Source organism: Carcharodon carcharias, chromosome 2, assembly GCF_017639515.1.
Source record: "Carcharodon carcharias isolate sCarCar2 chromosome 2, sCarCar2.pri, whole genome shotgun sequence".
NCBI classification, from domain to species: domain Eukaryota; kingdom Metazoa; phylum Chordata; class Chondrichthyes; order Lamniformes; family Lamnidae; genus Carcharodon; species Carcharodon carcharias.
This window is the reverse complement of record NC_054468.1, coordinates 43,308,072-43,326,803: the sequence shown is the minus strand read 5'-3', so window position 1 is coordinate 43,326,803 and position 18,732 is coordinate 43,308,072. Positions and strand designations below refer to the sequence as shown.

Sequence of the window (18,732 nt, the reverse complement as noted above, 5' to 3'; positions counted from 1 at the left end):
CATGAGGATTCGATGAAAGAGGAGCTAGAAAATGCAGAGAGATTTTGAGAAGAGAGGAGCCAGAAAAAGCTTTCTCTAGTTAGCCTTGTATTGTCAACCTGACATCTGTCATATGCATCCTTTTTCTGCTCATCTTACTTGATCTCTTTCAGGATCAAGGGTGCTCTGGTTTTGATTGCCCTACCTTTTGCCCTCATGGCAATGTACCTCAACTATGTCCCCAAAACATTTCCTCTTTAAAGGCAGCCCATTGAAAGGCAAAACTATAATGGAACATGCTTTCATTCCAATTTACCCAAGACAGGCCCATTCTCTACCCACTGAAATTGGCCTCTCCTATTAATTTTTTTTCAAACTGTAGATTGCTCCTCACCTTTTCCATATCTAACCTAAAAGCCTCGATACTATGATTACTGTTCCCCAAATGTTCCACCACTGATACTTGATCCACTTGACCCACCTCATTCCCAGAACCAGATCCAGCAATGGATCCTTACTCATTGGGCCAGAAACATACTGATCTAGAAAGTTCTCCTGTACACACTGCAAAAACTCTTCTACCTCTCTGCCCTGGACACCATTACTATCCAAGTTTACACTAGGATAATTAAAATCCTGCATTATTACTACATTATAGTTCTTGCACCTCTGTAATTTCCCTGCAAATGTTCTCCTCTATGTCTTTCCCACTAGCTGGTGGGCTAAAGAATGCACCCAGTAATCTAATGGCAGCTCCCTAAATCTTTCAGCACTCTAGCCCAGTTCTCGAAATAAATAGATCCGATTTTCAATTGCTTCCTACAACCTCCCAATACGCACACACGCACAGCAGAAAAGCAGGCGGGAGGGTAACTGGGCCAACCAATTTTCGGGAAGGCCTGTAAATGGTTTCCACAGCACCCATCCATTGCAGACCCAAGCTGCTCGTGTCCTTGATGTTAAAATTCTCAGTGTTAAAATTTCTTCATAGTCTTGCCTCTCCTCATCTCTGTAATCTTCTCCAGCTCTACAACCCTCCAACATCTCTGCACTGCTCCAATTCTGATCCCTTGTGCATCCCTGATTCTAATTGCTTCACCATTCTGGGTTGTGCCTTCAGCTGCCCAAACCTTAAGCACTGGAATTCCCTCCCTGAACACTTAGCTTTCTCTCTTCCTTCAAGATAATCTTTAAAATCTACTTCTTTACCAGGCCTAATATCTCTTTAGGTGGTGTGGCGTCAAATATAGTTTGACAATGACTCTGGGTTGTTTTACTATGTTAACAGCACTACATTAATGCAAGTTTGTGTTGGTGTTTTGGTGGTTCCAAGACCCGGTTTATAATTTTCAGGAACAAGCAGGTGCAGAATGTGAGGTGCATCTCCATTCAATTGTATTAGGTGGTGAGTGACCTAACCAGCTGCCCTGAAAGCAATGGTTGGAGGTGGCTCCAGAATCAATCTTGAAGTTTATTCAAGACTGGATGATTTTTTGGGGTTCAGGAGAAGCAGGAATGCAGCTGGAGCTCATTCAAGAGAATTTTAGCTGAACATTCTTTAACCCAACATCTTTCAAAGATATCAACACCGATATCCATACCAGCCAACGTTGTCAGATCATGCTCCTGCAGAGCTGATAACTGATAAAAATGCGTACAGTATATAAATGCGGAACCACAATGCTTGTCTGAAGTGCACCTCTTACCTGCTAGAGTACTCCCCCAGTGGCTTCAGCACAAGAATTGGAAAATTCTTGTGACACAAGTGCGACTCTTTGAGTTAAACATGACCAGCAACCTCTAGGAATCAGAGGCTGAAAAAGTGGGGGTGCAAACTACAGCAACTCAGCAGCTGTGGGGCCAGATTCTCTTTCTCACAGAGTCAGCATTAGTTGAGAAGGCAGTGACGGTAGAGATGATTCCCTCTGTCAGGATGACAGCATGTTTCATTCCTATTGCACAACTGCCCCTTCTACCAATCAGCAGCTCAGCAGTGATCTATGGGAGAACAGGCTGTAGGTTATCCATGATCTAATTCAAACTTCTTGACATTCAGTCTTCCAGCCTGTCAAAGGCAGAGGAGATCCCTGAAAGTTGCGACGACTGGTGCCACAAACTCCTGCAAAGAGGATCCAGGTGCAGCATCCACTGTGGTCACCACATACTCCATAGTTGATTGCAGAGTAGCAGTCTCAACAAGAGGTAGGATCCAAGCTTGCCCTCTTGTGAGTTGTTTCCTGGGCTGTCCTTTTGACTTGAAGCTGCTTCTGTTCATTTACACTCTTTGCTTGCTTCTAACTCCCCATTTGTAGCACCCAGGGTCCTGGTTGCTAAGCTTGAGCTAAGAAAGGAAGGGTACACCTTCATGAGGGCCATTCCTTGATGCCTGTATGGTTGCAGATCCTGAGCTCTGAAGGTCCTAGATTAAAAGGGCTAATGGTAAAAGGTTATTGTGCAATAGCAAATGTAAGAATGAGAGAGGCAAACGAGAGCACCAGTTTGTCTATTGCCTCAAGAACATAAGAAATGAGTAGTTCATTCAGCCCATCAAACCTGCTCTGTCATTCAATAAGATCATGGCTGATCTGGTTGTGGCCTTAACTCCAGTTTCCTACCTGACCCCCTAACCCTCAACTTCCTTGTAGATCAAAAATCTGTCTCACTCATTCTTGAATATATTCAATGACCCAGCCTCCACAGATTTCTGGGGTAGAGAATTCCAAATTCTTCAATATCCTTCACATATTATGGAGATCAAATCTGCACATAATACTCCCCACAATTGCAGTCTTACTACAGTTCTATATAGATTTACTGTTATAACTTGACTTTTTATATTCAATTCCTCTTGCCATAAAACCATGTTTTTTATTGGATTTCTTCATGGTCTTTTCACCTGTCTTGCTGCTTTTATTGTCTTTTGAACCTTTTCTTCTTTTACATCAGCCAGCTTCCCACATTTCAAGGAAGGTATTACTTTTATTTTTAATGAAAATCTACCACCTCAGTTGCTGACAATGAATGCCACCTGCCATTTTTTTGCCCATTCACTATTTTAATGTTTCCTTGCATCCTTGGAATTATTTACTGTATCTCTTATTTTCAATTTCAAATTTGGACACACCTCCCTCTAGCCATGTATCCAAATCATTAATGTACACAATAAATAGAAGTGCCAGAACAGAACCCTGTGAGGTACTATAGCCCACTCCAAACCATTCCTTATAAACTGCCCTTAACTCTTACTCTTTCTTTCCTCCCTCCAACCCAATTTTTAAGTCAATTCACTACTACCCCTCCAATATCATAGCACACAATCATCTTCAATAGTCTCCTGCATGATTCTCATTCTTTAGTTAATCCTGATGCGCAGGAGGAAGTGGTGGCTGAGTCCAATATACAAGCCTCATAGCACACTGCATCATCTGCTGCTAACAGTGATAAGCACCATCAAAAGATATAGCAACTCCTGTGCAGAGGGCAGAGCCTGATAGAGAAATAGCAAAGAGACATGGAGCTGCAGGAGATTCAAACTGATGATCCACAGGCCAGTTTGAGGCCTCTTTTAATTGCACAGCACACAAATTCAGACCTCATGACTTCCTTCAAATGCATTTTACTGGCTCAACATCACCACTTTAGGGAGCTTTTGCAGTCTGCCAAACAGACAGATCCATATGATTGTCTAATTGAAAGGTGGTGGAAAGGACAATTCTGCATAGTGTACAAAGAGTGACCAATCCAATATCACCCATTTTACTCCATGTTGAAAGTTACTGTCTGTAAGCTGTGCAGAACCATCAATGTCACTAGCTGCTTGGAAAAAGGAAAATGTTGTAAATGTAGGAATATGAAAAAATGCTACAACATAGTTATGTGTCTCAACATTTACTTCCGCCAGTTTTAGGTAGAAAGTAACAGAACAGCATTCACCTCCATCAGTAACGTACTCAAACATGCTCTAATTAAACAATCCAACCTACAAGTTATACAATAAATCAGTACCAACACCACTCAGAGTTCTGCTTCATTAAGCAGCATCAGCTGTTGATCAATTCACCCAATCACAAACTACGCATAAAGGTAATTTTCCATCATTTTTTTCTAATCCTTTTTGAAAGGCAAAACTGTTTGGGAAATAGTGTTTTAAATAATCAGTTAATAACAATAAAGTTACATGGAGATTGCAGATAGAGGTGGATAAAAACAATTTCTAAAGAAAATGAGACATTTTTCATTAGTATGTACAGTTATCATGATCAAACTATTTAATTCATAAATTGCTTAGTACAACATATAAGGCACAAAATAATAAGAAACGGATGCCACGTACTATGGATGTATAATACATCCCCAATAAAGTTTAAGTTTAATGAGAGAGTAACAAGACAAATATATTATTGATCTAGAACCCAAACTTTCAAAGTAATTCAAATGATAAGACAAAAACAAAAACCTGCAGATGCTGGAAATCCAAAACAAAAACAGAAATGCCTGGAAAATCTCAGCAGGTCTAGCAGCATCGGCAGAGAAGAACAAAGTTGACGTCTTGAGTCCTCATGACCCTTCAACAGAACTGGGTTTGTTCTTCTCCACCGATGCCGCCAGACTTGCTGAGTTTTTCCAGGCAATCCTGTTTTTGTTTTTTCATTCAAATGATAAGTCCATTATAAAATTGCAAATGAAATTTTAAAAGTAAAAAAGATGAACATACATACATTACACAGAAAAGGTATTTGTGTGAATTAACATATAATCTTCAATGTCATAAAGGAAGAGATAACACTTGACTTTGTGATGACTCTGCCCTTCCTTGTTCTAGCCTTTTCACCATAATACTGCAGTTCAGATGAATTCAGAGAAAACTTTGGATAGAATCCACTTTTCTACAATGTGAAGGGTAGAGGCTTTCAGGTGCTTTATTTAGAATTAATTTAACATGGTGCAAGTTTCATAAGAAGCAACCAAGTGAAAGAAAATTGCTCTGTGCAGGACATGCAATGATTTAAAGAACAGATACAATTTGATACAAATCAGTCATCAGTACACAAGTGTTTAAAATATATTTGTACAGTGCTGCATAAAGAATGGGGGAAAAGTGGATCTACACCAGTAATTCCTCCCGCAGCAAACTGGACCATCACAGAGAAGCACCAAACAGTGTCCTCACAAGAGATTGGGAAAATATAAACATCAGGCAATCAAATAAAGAAAATTTCAATTTGTATAAAGAGCAAGTATGTGCAAGTGGAAAATACCAATAAGTTTAATATGACACTTTTTGATCATTCCAGCTTTCTAGGATTTATTAGATTTTACTGTCTTAATTTCATAGGTTTTTTATTTCAGTGATCATCATTCACACAAAATGAGAGCCTGCAATTTGATCAGAAAGGAGGTAGAACAAATGGAATGGATAAAATAGAAATTTTAAAATGGGTAAAATGAAAAGTGTTTCAAGTCATATGAACAGATTTTTCCAACAATAGAAAATATTGTGCATTGTAAGGCATCGGCAAACACTTTCAAACGTTTCTAATACTTAGTCATCCGGGATTGGTGTGTTACAGTTGCCATGGTAAATTTTTACTTGCCCATCACATTTAAAGTACAGATCAAAGATTTCAGCATATCCGTGATCCCGCCACCAGGTACAGAGCTGCTTGTTGTTTGTACAGTCCAGAACATGAAAGAGGCCCATGTGCTCCATTCCAATCAATGTGAAGAAATCTTGGTCACCGAGATGGCCCTTAAAATGATACTTTTCTGCAAGTTTCCGTACATTCTCCATGTTCAGGAGTTGGTTATAGAGTTCTGACTGACGCATAGCTTCTAAATTTAGCAGCATGACTCCACTATTGAAGCCGGGAAGGCCGTCTGGTGGAGGGTCGCCAACTTTGGTTTTGGGATTTTCTCTGCGGTACTGCCAGAAGGTGTGCCTTTTTCAAAAAAGAAACAAGACAAATTAGGCGTAGCATCGATGTATCTCATGTTAATGTGAGAGCTAAGCATAAAATCAAGCACAACCTCTCTTATTAACATGGGCCCAGTTTTTCTGCAATGATGAGACTGGCAAGGTACACCATAAATTGCCCTCCCTCTGGCCACTGGTTTCAGCATTGAAAAGTTATTCCTTATTTTCTGCATTTCTAATTAGTTGCAGCAAGCAAACCACCAAATCAGATGTGACATGGCCATTTTTCTCCAGAGCTTTTATGAGTGCAAGGGTCGGTTGCTAGAAATAGTGATTGGAATTTTCCGGCCATCTTCATTGTCACAATTAACGAATGAGAAAAAAAGTCTTGGACTGAAGGATGAGGATTCAAATTAATTTCAAAGAGTTCAAATTAATTCTTTAATATTCAATAAAATTGAAGCAAATTTTATTAGATGAACAGCTCTATTACACTGACATTTCATACCAATACAGAATATTTTGATCTAAATTGGGGAGAAGAGCTGGGGCAATTGTCGTCTAAGAGTCCTTCTACTGCTTGATTTTAGGGAATGATATTCTTCGTAACAGCATTTGCTGCATTCTTCAGCAAAGTTAATTTGTGCAAATGTCTCCGCAGTTATTTCAAAATAATTTTTTCTATTCACGGTAACAATGCTTAAAAAGAAATATAGTTTAAAAAAAAGAATTGTTAATGTTTTTTATTGACTTGACAATGCAATGGTTTATGAACCTCTCTTTCAACTTGTCATAATGAGGAAATACATTAGTACGTCATTTAAATACAATCAAAGAAATCACTTATGTTCATAAATCACACCATTGCTAGGTGTCCACAATGCCATAATTCTTCAGTGTAAGTTGCAAAGGAAAAACAGGCTTGAAGTCAGGAACATCATGATCACCATTGATTTTAAAAAAGGGCGGAGTTAAAATAATTACATTCTAACTGCTGTTGAAAAGGGCAATGGTGAAGCCATGCACAAGTCCCAGAAAAACGTGGAATAGCATAATTAATTTCCTGCCTATGATCTATAGGATGCACTGCAGCAATTCAGCACACTTACTTCAAGAGCAACTTCCCTCCAATGACACAAACAGAATTACCTGGAAAAACTCAGCAGGTCTGGCCCTCCAATGACCTTCACCGAGATCAGAAATTTGATGGGAACAACATCACCACTAAGTTCCCTTCATTTGGCACACCATCCTATCAACTCAGTGAAAGACGCTGTGCCTGAAACTTGGTCTTCCGGTGCAAGGAACTGTCCATGGCTGAATGCCGCAGGCTGGTACCTTGGGGCAGCCACCACAAAGGCTCAATGAGGAAAGGCCACTGGTTAAGGCCCTCCCCCCAGAGTATACCAAGGGCTTGGAAACCATATAAAACCCCTGGGCAATATGTACCAAGGAATGTTTGACATGAAATGTAAATGTACATTGCAAATATAATCTGCAATGGCAAGTGTAGTAAGGCACGTCAAGTACTGTATTGCAAGAAACTACAGTTCTGTTAAATTTAAATTGTCATATAATATACTTATACAGATTTTAAGTATATTTTTGGGGGAAAAAAATCAAACTAATTTGAATATCTGTTATGACCTTGGTAGAGACCAGTAGCTTTTTTTTTTTTACAAAAAATCCAAAATCCCAGTTATTTATTAAAAGAATGAAGCCACAAGATTCCACGATTTAAAACAGAAGATTTTTTATTATAAAAGAATCAAACAAAGCAAACCTCCTGTACGCTACAAATTGGTTCAGCAACCCACATAGTATATAGATCATCAAACTCAGTCATAAAGTCCCTCATAATTCTGTCTTCCTCATGAGGGATTTCAGGTCCTAACCATCTAGGAGCTAGTCTGATCCCCAGCCGACAAGCGCACAAGCAATTCTAGTTCCACAAACAAGGTCTTCACAAATTGCACGCATCTGCAGAACCTCCTCAATTCAGTCTGGATGGCATAGATCCACCGATGTTGTTATCTGGATCTGGCCTCTTCTTCAGCTTGTACGTGCTGCACCTCTGGACTCATCAATTGCTACTCCTTAGCTTGGATGGTCGTGTCCCTTCATATAGCCTCAACCAGTTTCAGTCTGCCCAGAATATTTGGTTTCAATTTTTCGATTTTACACCGGCGGGCCAATTAAGGCCCACCCAGCATGATACACAGCTTGGGAATGAGCGGGTGGGGGCAGGGGCATGATGTTCGCAAGGTCCAATGGCGACCAGGTGGCCAATTCAAATGCAGCTTCAGCAGCCCCTGGATGGTTGCCACCGAAGGACGTAGAAATCTTGTCAATGGAAACCGTTGAGGGTGGACACGACAGGTGGGAGGGCAGGCTAGTGGAGCAGTTGGCCCCGCGTTTCTCAGGTGAGTGCCTCACAGCCCTCCTGGAGGAGGTGGCAGCAAGGAGAGAAACTCTTGTCCCCAGGGACGGGAGGAGGATGCCCCCCCACATTACCAGGAAGGTCTAGGAGGAGGCAGCATCCAGGGTCAGCAGCCATGACATGGTGAGGCACACATGGGTGCAGTTCCAGAAGCGCTTCAACAATCTCCTGCAATCGGGAAGAGTGAGTACCCATGTTGACATGGGTCACTTTGCAGAACAATTAAGAGCTGCCCATCCCCTCCATAAACCTCAAAAGGCGTTAGAATGAGAGTGCCAAATGTCACTGAGGGAGGAGCTAGCCAAGTGGGTGAGCCCTGGCTGTTTGGATTGAGTGCCTAGCGGCTCCAGGGTCACGAATAGGCTGAGCCCTGTGCTCAGGTGGGATTGGCCAGGCTGCAATTGTGCTGCAGGTAGAGAGTGGACTAATCAATGCTCCTTTGCCCTCCCAGGTCACACACAGGCAGGGGACCCCCACACACCTCCTGCAATACAAACAGGAGGCCCTGGAGCTGGACAGGCACCATGCACCATGGTTAAGCGGCCACGGTGAGGTTGGGGGTGCCAGAAGAAGGTAAGAGTGCAGTGCACTGGAGGTGAGAATGTCAGTTATTGCAACCATTCCAGTGTTGTCTCTATATTGATATGAGCCTCGAACCTGGATTCCCCATTGATAATTGAAAGATGAGGGTACTGTGATGCAAATCTCTGTCTCATCATGGTGTCTGGCTTGCACAGTGACAGTGTCATGCCTTAAACTGATGACATGTCCTCCTTCTCCCTTTCAGACTCACCAGCAGCCGTTCATCTTGAGGAGCCTGAAGGCCCACCCCTGACCTGAGGACCACCATGCTCACCACACACCTGTGTCACACCCTTTCTGTCAAGCAGACACCAGCGTAGATACAAGCAACTCAGTGGGTAAAACATCATCATATAGTCTATCGGTGCACATTGGTGAGGGCACTTCATACTCACTTGAGGTGCAGGTGGAGCAGAAAGTGCCCAGGGCGCCGTCAGTTGGAGTACTGCTGGGGGCCAGGGCAATGCTCAGTCGATGGCTGATTATATGCCTCTAGAGTTGTCCATGAGGTAGCAGATGCTGGAAGTCCAGCAGGATGTATGGAAGGATCTAGCAGAGATACATGAGGGAATGTGTGTCTGTGTCATGGCATCCATTACGGAGGAGTCCTTGTGGAGCATAAGCGCTGCGTTGACCCTCATGGCTGAGCGCAATGCCTCCTCCATGGAGAGAGTGGCGACTCTCACGGAGAGGCTCCTCCAGGGACTCAATCAGGAGTTCCTGGGGATGCGCTCGGACCTGCAAGCCCTCATACCAGCAATGACCTCATCTGGTTAGTGTCAGTGTGGGAGATGGATTGGGCACCTAGTGTCCTAGCTAGGTGCCCATCCATCAACGGTGAGCAGGGAGGTCCAATATTGGTGCTCAAGCTGCCCGTCGGCTCTGCGGACTCTGGATGACAGCAGCAGTTCCCCCGCTCCTCTGCCAGTGACTGTGGCATCTGATGAAGCTGTGGTGACTAGGGAGATGCCAGCCATGGCACTGGCCACTCCCTCCCAGGCAGGGCCAGCACAGGCTCCATGGGCCAGAGGATGCCCAGCAAGGTCATCAAGGCCAACAAGACAGCTGAGTGAGCAGGCTGACTCCAATGCCGGTTCCAAAGAGGGGGGAGCACCTAGACATAGCACCCGCAAGCAAAAACTTAAAGCGCCTTAATCACAATACGGCCTTATCACGGGTGATAATCGGTTCACACTCAGAAAAAGAAAAGAAAAATGGAGTGATGGAAAACACCGGTTAATGTTAATTTCTGCAATGCTTCACATTCACAAGTAAATGAGATGTTATTTTATGCAACAGTCCTCTATATGCTTCATCTGTTCTGTAGGCACAGGGTAGGCCATGATGTTATGATGGACGTGTCTCTCTTGAAACTTTATTGCAAAGGCACATAGAGTATGTTGTTGACCAAAGAACTGGTCCTGTCAGGGCTAGAGTATGGAGCCTGCAGCCCTGGCATGTGGTGGTGGTTCTAATTTGGTAGTCTAGCTGAAGGAGCGTTGGATCAAAGCATCCCGGCTGCCCCTGCCTCCCTGGAGGTTACCCAGGTCAGCATCTATGCCTTCAGTGTTCTCCTTACCGGGTTCGTCCTCGTCCTCAGATTCACTACTGGACTGGTCATCTGTTGCCTGTGCAGCTGCGTCAAGATCATCTTCCTCCACTGCGTCCCCTCTTGCCAGTGCCAGATTGTGGAGAGGGCAGCATGCAACCACTGTCAATGACACACAATCTAGGAGGTATTGGAGTGGGCACCATGAATGGTCGAGGCATTGGAAGAGCATGTTGAGAAGACTTATGGCTCTCTCTACCATCCCCCTTGTGGAGGCGTGGTTCCTGTTGTACCGCTGCTCGGCCTCTGTTCTTGGGTGATGGAGAGACATCATGAGCCACCTCTTGAGAGGATAGCACTTGTCACCCAGCAGCCAACCATCCAGTCAGGCTGGAGCACTGAAGAGCCTCGACACCTGGGAGTGCCTCCAGATGTTAAGCGTCATAGGAGCTGCCTTGCAAAGACTTGCAGAATCTACATCCTGTGATCACACAATATCTGCACGTTCATGAAGCCCTTCCTGTTGACGAAGGCACCGGGCTCACCTGCTGGCGCCTAGATGGCCATCTGTGCAGTGTATGGCACCCTGGACACAGGGGAACCCAGCAATGGCTGCGAAGCCTCTGGCTCGCTCAGCCTGGCTGGCCTCATCCGTACGATAATGAATGAAAATCAATGCACACCTGAACAGAGCTTCTGTCACCAGTTTGACGCAACTGTGAACAGCTGATTGGGAGACTCCACAAAGATCCCCCACTGACCCCTGGAAAGAGCTGGAGGCATAGAAGTTAAGGGCCACTGTGACCTTCAAAGCCACTGGCATGGGGTGTCCACCCACACAGTCAGGCTGATCTCAGGCCCAATCATCTGACAGATGGAGGTCACCGTCTCCCTTGAGAGGCAGATCCTCCTTTGACGTTGCACCTCAGACATATTGAGGTAGCTGCATTGCTGTCTGTAAACCCTGGCAGCAGGATAGTGGCATCTTCTGCGGCCCTTCTGCCTTGGACTTCCTGTTCACCCTGCGCCCCCTTTGCCTGCGCCTCTCCTCCTACAGGTTACTCCCCTGGAAGCTGAATAGGGACACCTGGCCTCTTCCCCCTTCTGGCCCTCTCTTCCTCCTCAGAGGAGGTGCCTCCAGTGGAGATCACAATCCCATTACCAGGGTAAGGGAAGGCTATCTGATACCTGGAAAGCCCCACACAGTGTGAAGCCTCAGGGGGCCTGGAAAACAACTGAGCCCTGAACTGAAGTGTCTAAAATCTCTGAACACAGCTCTGAACCGAAATGAAGCTGTCCTGTTCACAGGAGAAACCAGCAGGTGATATCCTGCACTCCTCACTAATCACTTTCATAAGGCCACTGAACCCTCTTATCCCGCCCATGGATGAGGTTTTGCAAATTGTGGCCTGCCCGCCTGCCCGTTTTTCCCGTGCAATGGCCTAAAAATCGAACGGGCTACATAAAGTTAGAGACAATTGGCGTCCCAAGAGCCTTAACTGGCCACTTAATTAATGGCAGGTGTGCCTCTGTCTCCTAGCGGAATATTGCAAGAGTGCACGTTGACATCAGCACAGTACGCTCGGCCAACGTCAATGTGCTTTAACGCTCGAGCGGGTCAAGCGCACGCCCTTCTGCCCATGGAGCTAAAAATTCTGCTCTTGGTTTCCATTTTTATTAAGGGGCTGTCTCAAGAAACACAAGCTTGGCAACCATGGATTCCATCAGAGAAGCAATGTGTTTCAGAAGGCCCCACTTTGAGTTTCCTCTCCATCCGCTCCTCTGGAATCTAGACATATGTGTGGGTGCAATCAATTGGCTGTGCATGCAAAGAAGAACAATTAATAATCCCAAGTTTTCAGAGACCTCTTGCAAGGTCTTGAAAGAGGCTGAACTTAACTGAGAAATCACATCTCTCAACGATCAATTCACAAGAGCTGACATGTATGTCATCATGCACATCCCAACAAATAAAAAGGTTACAACATAATCAATGATACCAGATATTATATTAAGTAATGTTAATTTGTGAATAGATTACAACTTACAGAAACCTTAACACACTTTTATTTTGGAATAGTGGATTTCTAATGGTGTTGCACTTGGACTGAGGATGAGGCCATGTTTGAAAATATATTTCTGGGTGAAGGGCATAAGGTGGCATTGAGTTCAAGTAAGACTAACTGGGAAGTGGGGATATACATGCCAGCCTCTAAGTTTGGGCGCTGTGCTCACTTTGCATTTGATGGACAGAGGGCCTTAAAACTCAGTGCAAAGCTGGGGTTGTGTGCTCTGTGCAGATGCTCCATTAGGTAATGTTGTTCAATTGTCAATGCACGTGGTGGTATTCTCCACAGTTCCAGTCAGCAGGGCTGGAGCAGTTGTGGGTCATTGTAAAAAGGAATAGAGGCCATGAAGAACAAGTCGATCAATTTTAAATGAAGACATGTGACGATAAATAAGTGAATACAGAAATCGTTTCTGCTCATGTGTTGCTGATCTGATCGGCAGCTTTGGTACTGAAATCTCAAATAAATGTCAATGATACCTAATTGCAGTCAGGGGACAGTAGGAGGTAAATAATAAGTTGTGAAGAAACTGAATTACTTGAAATAACTGAATATAATTATGTATCATAATACTTGACATTTTCATTTACAGGACCATTTGGTGTATTGTTGTCTGCACACATTATACAATGAGAACATTTTTACAAATCATGTTGAAATTCTTTGATTAAAATGGACGCAAATGATGTAAAGTCCTTCTTGGAAAATAAACAACTTGATCATTCTTTAACGTTGCAATTGCCATGGAAATTTATAATATTACATTTTTAATCTTCAAATCAAGTTATCTGACATACAGCAAGCTACAAAATCATTCTGCCAAACATACCTGTCAGAATTCATGAGTGTGCACTTCCAACTTAGCATCAGGATTTAGTGGCAATGGTGTGGTTAGAATAAATTATACTGCCACTTAGCAACTTTAATTATTATTTCTTAATACTCATTGAAAACAAATGTAACAAAGAGAATAAATAGATCATAGGTTTAATTTAGCATTTTTCTCTCTGCTTAGACTATCAATTCCTTTTAGACTCCTAAAAATCTCAATCAAAAATCATCCCTTAACCATTTATGTTCCAGGGAATACAAACTTAATTATCCATATATATTCCAGGGAAAACAAATCTAGTTTTTCTCAAAATCTAATCTTTGGAGTAAAACAGAAAATTCTGGAAACACTGAGCAGGTCTGACAAAAGGTCACAACCTGAAATATTTGCCTGGATTTTCGCCAAGTCAGGACGGCTCAAGAGCCCTTTAAGGTTGGCGGGTGGGTGCTGATGTCAAGGTTCTCAACTCCATTCTTGGGCTGTCTGATTTTTCGTGAGTGCCTTTAAAGTGTGGGGACTGTTTCCTGTCAAAAGCCTGCACCCAGCACTCTCGACATGGCCGGCTTAATTGCAGAGATAGGCATGTCTGACTCCTCCGCAATTTTCATGGACGAGCCAGATTTTTTAATGAGTTGTGGTTCACAGCCTCTCAGAGGAGCTGTGAACCCTAGCCTGCATGAAGCATCAGGGGACCTTTTAAAATGCAAGTTCAAAGGCTCCTCTTCATTCCCCCATGCCATGCTATTCCCTTCCACACACCCCCTATGGCCTCTCTTGCCCCCACGCCATGCCCTTCCACCCACCCCCTATAGCCCCCTCATGTCCCTATGCCAAGTTCTGTCCTTCCACCAATGCCCTATGGTACCCTCATGCCCCTATGCCAAGCTCTGCCCCTCCACCCACCATGGTACCCTCATGCCCCCTATGCTAAGCCCTGCCCTTCCACATGCACTCCATGGCCCTTCATGCCCCCTATAAGAAGCTATGCCCTTCCATCCACTGCCTATGGCTCATCTCCCGCCAGCCCCCAACCCCCCATGCCAAGCTATGGCACTTCCATTCCACTGGTTCTATACAATATACAGTGGGTCAATGAACCCTATAGTGACAATAGGACACGTTTAAAAAATACTTTAAAAAGTACTTCATTCATTATTTTCTATGTTAAAAAAGTTATTTCATTTAGAAGGCAACAAAGTGACAATTATCCAGACCCTTTAAAGTACCAACCAAAACCCGCAAACCCTTGAAACCACTTAATGTTGTGTAAATAAACATTGTGAAATTGGCAGCAAAGATCAAAGAGCCTGAGCTTCCACTGTGAGACCACATCTGGAGTACTGTATATAGCGCATTGGTCTCCTTATTTAAGGAAAGGCGTAAATGTATTGGAAGCAGTTCAGATAAGGTTTACTGGACTAATACCAGTTATGGGTGGATTGTCTTATGAGGAAACGTTGGTCAGGTTAGGCTTGTATCCACTGGAGTTTAGAAGATTAAGAGGTGACTTGGTCAAAACCTTTAAGATCCTGAGGGATCCTGACAGAGTGAATGTGGAGAGGACATTTCCTCTTGTGGGAGAATCTAGAGCTAGGAGCCACAGTTCAAAAATAAGGGGTCGTTCATTTAAGACAGATGAGGAGAAATTTTCTCCCTTCAGGGGGTCGTGTGTCTTTGGAAATCTCTTCCTCAAAAGGCAGTGGAAGCAGGGCCTTAGAAATTTTTTAAGGTAGATTCTTGATTAACAAGGGGGTGAAAGGTTATTGAGGGTAGGCAGGAGGTTACAATCAGAGCTGCCAAGGTCCTGCTGAATAATAGAGCAGGCTTGAAGGGCCGAGTGGCCTACTCCTGCTCCTAGTTCATATGTTCGTAAGCTTACTACGCATATTTTGCAGCTCTAACCATCTTTTTGTATTTCTTTTCTGTTCCTTATTAACCAGTCTCCTGGATCTACACTAGTCCTCACAATTTTGTATGCTTTTTCCTCTCGTTCTATGTTATCTCACCTCTTTTGTTGACCGTGGCTGAAGCGGCTGCACAAAACAGGAAAATATTGTGTGGTTGAACTTTGTGCGGAGCCTCACTCAACAGGAATGCAAATTATCATAGAATTCGATTGTGTCTGATTCCCGGTCTGCACCCTTAATGAACGAAACACAGACCATATCATGTTTTACATTTGACTTAAAACGTTTAGGGCTGTTTCTTCATTAAAGAACATTAACATTCCTAGCTGAAATCTGTGCAAGACACAGGTGCTAATGGGAAGCAATAAAGCCTGATTGTCAGTCCAATCACATAACATAAACAGATGAATGTTAATTCCCTAAGTCTATGAACAAAATGGTCCCTACAGACAGTGCAACTTCCTGTATGTCATGGCAGGAATTCTCACAATACTGGTACATGTACAGAAATAGCAATGTAACAGGAAACTGCCAGATATGAGAATTTGGAAACTTATTACTAGCAGCTATAATAAATTGTTGCCCCAAATCAAACAAACAGTTTTATATACAAGCCCCAATTATGTGAAACTGGGAAAATCTATGCTGGGATTGGCTAGTTGGCTGGTCCAAATTAACCCATAGCACACTGAAATGATTATGCACAGCTTTATAGGCTTAATTAGTGCAAAATTAGAATAATTATTGCAATAATTGAAATTATTAGTCCAGAGCAGGGCGACATTAATTGATCGCTGCAATACATGGATGCCATGGATAATGCCATCTACTCTTGGAAACCAAATAACAAAGTAACATTTTATGTCCTGTTGAGTTGATTCTTTTCACAGTTATAGTAATTCAGCCCCTGCAAACAAGGTCATTATCACCTACATGATAAATAAACAGACAGCCAATTGACTGCTTTGGTATATGTTACTAGTGATGGCTTAGGATTCAGTCATGCATACTCATGTTGAAAAGCTGCTCCCACCAGGTCAGCATAGCGATCCTGCAGTTCCTTTAGAAACAAAGGAAGGAAGGACAGGTCTCAGAGATTCAAAAAAAGTTTAGGAAGATGATGCCAGAAAGTGGCAAGATACTGGAACTGGGAGTTGTGGACAACTATAATATGATAGGAATTTGTGGGAAACATGGCTAAAAGATGGAAATGAATGTGCTTTTGAGGGCGCAGACTGTTCAAAAAGACAAGAGTGGGGAGAAAAGGAAAAGTGAAACAAGAAAAAAAGTGTCCTTTATGTCAAAGACACCTTGTTCATCCTTTTGGAGGGCGAAAACTACAGAATGAAATGTTCTGGTTAGACATTTCAAATGAGAGAAAAATATCAAGTTCATATCATAAGTGTACTAAAGATCATCAAATTGGCATAAGGAGGGCAATTTGCTCGATGAGGTGACATAAAGTGTATGCAAGTACAGGAAAGTTATTTTAATGTGATACTTCAACCAACCAAATATAAACTGGAAAATCCCAAGCAGTTCAGAGCAATGTTACCTCTAATTTTCCTTTGGTGTGCTCGGCCTGTCTGCAGCACTGCGTGGTCCCTTTAAGATTGCAACGCAACCACACACGCAAACATCTTAAAGAGACCACTACTTCTGCATGGCTTATTTACCCCCTGTAAGTTCTAGACTGGTGCACCTGTGCAGCTTAGAGGAACATTGGTTCAGAGTAGCTACTAACATACAGCATCTTTAAGGTAGAAAAACATCAAGGTGCTTCATGGAGGTATAATCAGGCAAAAAAATGTAACATAACATGGATTGTCAACAAAGGAAAAAAGAGAAAGAAATTTCCCATTACTTATCCTGCAGGGGTTCTCCACAGGGATGAATATCAAAACATCCAGTAGACAAGATGAAAGGGTTATCACCAAAGCAAAGAGAAACACAGAGAAATGTATAGCTGCAGAGAAAGTAAAATAAATTCTTTCCACATCACAATAGTAGGCAGGGATGGGGTAAAATGATAAATGATGTAATGACTCAAAATTGAGACAAATACAATATAATAATAAAAACAAAAAAACTGCGGATGCTGGAAATCCAAAACAAAAACAGAATTACCTGGAAAAACTCAGCAGGTCTGGCAGCATCGGTGGAGAAGAAAAGAGTTGACATTTCGAGTCCTCATGACCCTTCGACAGAACTCAGTTGAGTTCTGTCGAAGGGTCATGAGGACTCGAAATGTCAACTCTTTTCTTCTCCACCGATGCTGCCAGACCTGCTGAGTTTTTCCAGGTAATTCTATTTTTGTTTTACAATATAATAAATTCTCTGAATTATTACTTCATCCAAGTATTCATGATAGAGGACTTGAGCAACATGCCTTGCCTAACCAGAGTTAACCAAAATTTAATTAACGACTTTGATAGAAATTATATGGAAATTCTAAAAGGGATCAAAACAAACACGTCCCCAGTGTTAAGTGGTAATTATCCCAGAGCAGACATAGTTTAGGGAGGAGATTTGTGAGGCACTGACAATCTTTATGAAGGAGTTAATGGACATTGAGGAAGTACCACCATCTGAGAAACAAGCTAATGCAATGCCCAAAACACATAAGCAACTATAGATACATTAGTCAGATTTCAATTCCATGTAAAATGGCAATCATTATAAAGCCTACTCTCATCAGCCAGTGTTTTCACACTCTACTGCATTCACTTCAAATGGGAAATTGCTGAAAAAAAGACATTTTATTGAAGCTTTTTGTTTTGCACTCATCAGTGGCAATACATGTGTTCTCCACTAACACAATGCTGCCATCAAGCCAAATAGACATTCTGCCTACCAGACAAATGAGTAATGTGGTATACAAATTTCAGTGCTGGTGCAATAGAAAGTACATAGTCTGTACGCCCCAGTGACTGGCGGATCACATCAAGCAGCATGCTCTTTTGGCTGTTCGCAATGTGGGCAGCGTACTGTCTGTACTCAACCAACCAGTGCTTGCAGAACTGAGAATATTATGTCTGATGTTAGATGTGATTCCGTGATTGTTCAGCAAATGCTGCCCAATCCCGACGTACTAAGAATCACACTGATTTAAGATCATCACTTGGGCTCACTTACACTTGCTAAAAGCTACACATATTCATATAAAGGGGCCTGTCCTCTGCAGGCAAAAAGAATATGTCCAGACATTACACTTTTTTGAATAAACAAAAGCATGGGGGAACAATAGATTTGCACTCGCCATGGCAACGTCCCAAACAATCAGGGCCAATTTGCTAACCAATCAGCACCCCTTTTCTCATGCAGTACAAATTGTTGTTCCCTTTGAAATTTGGCTCCTGCATCTGTCTTTATGAATGCAAGACGGAAAGCTTCAAAAGCATGTCTCTTTTTTCAGCAAAACTCAAAATCTGTACTACCAAGCCAACATCAAATGGGAAAG

The 18,732-nt window shown here is 42.7% G+C and overlaps 1 protein-coding gene across 3 annotated transcripts in view; it reads right to left on the bottom strand.

Moving 5' to 3' along the window:
- Positions 1 to 4,873: 4,873 nt before the first annotated feature.
- Positions 4,874 to 18,732, bottom strand: part of xxylt1 (xyloside xylosyltransferase 1) — a 153,691-nt gene continuing 139,832 nt past the window's right edge. For all 3 annotated transcript variants that reach the window (XM_041205315.1, XM_041205324.1, XM_041205332.1), the window contains exon 4: positions 4,874 to 5,918. In XM_041205315.1, coding sequence (XP_041061249.1) covers positions 5,522 to 5,918 — 397 coding nt within the window. In that variant the 3' untranslated portion in view covers positions 4,874 to 5,521. The remainder of the gene's footprint in view (positions 5,919 to 18,732) is intronic.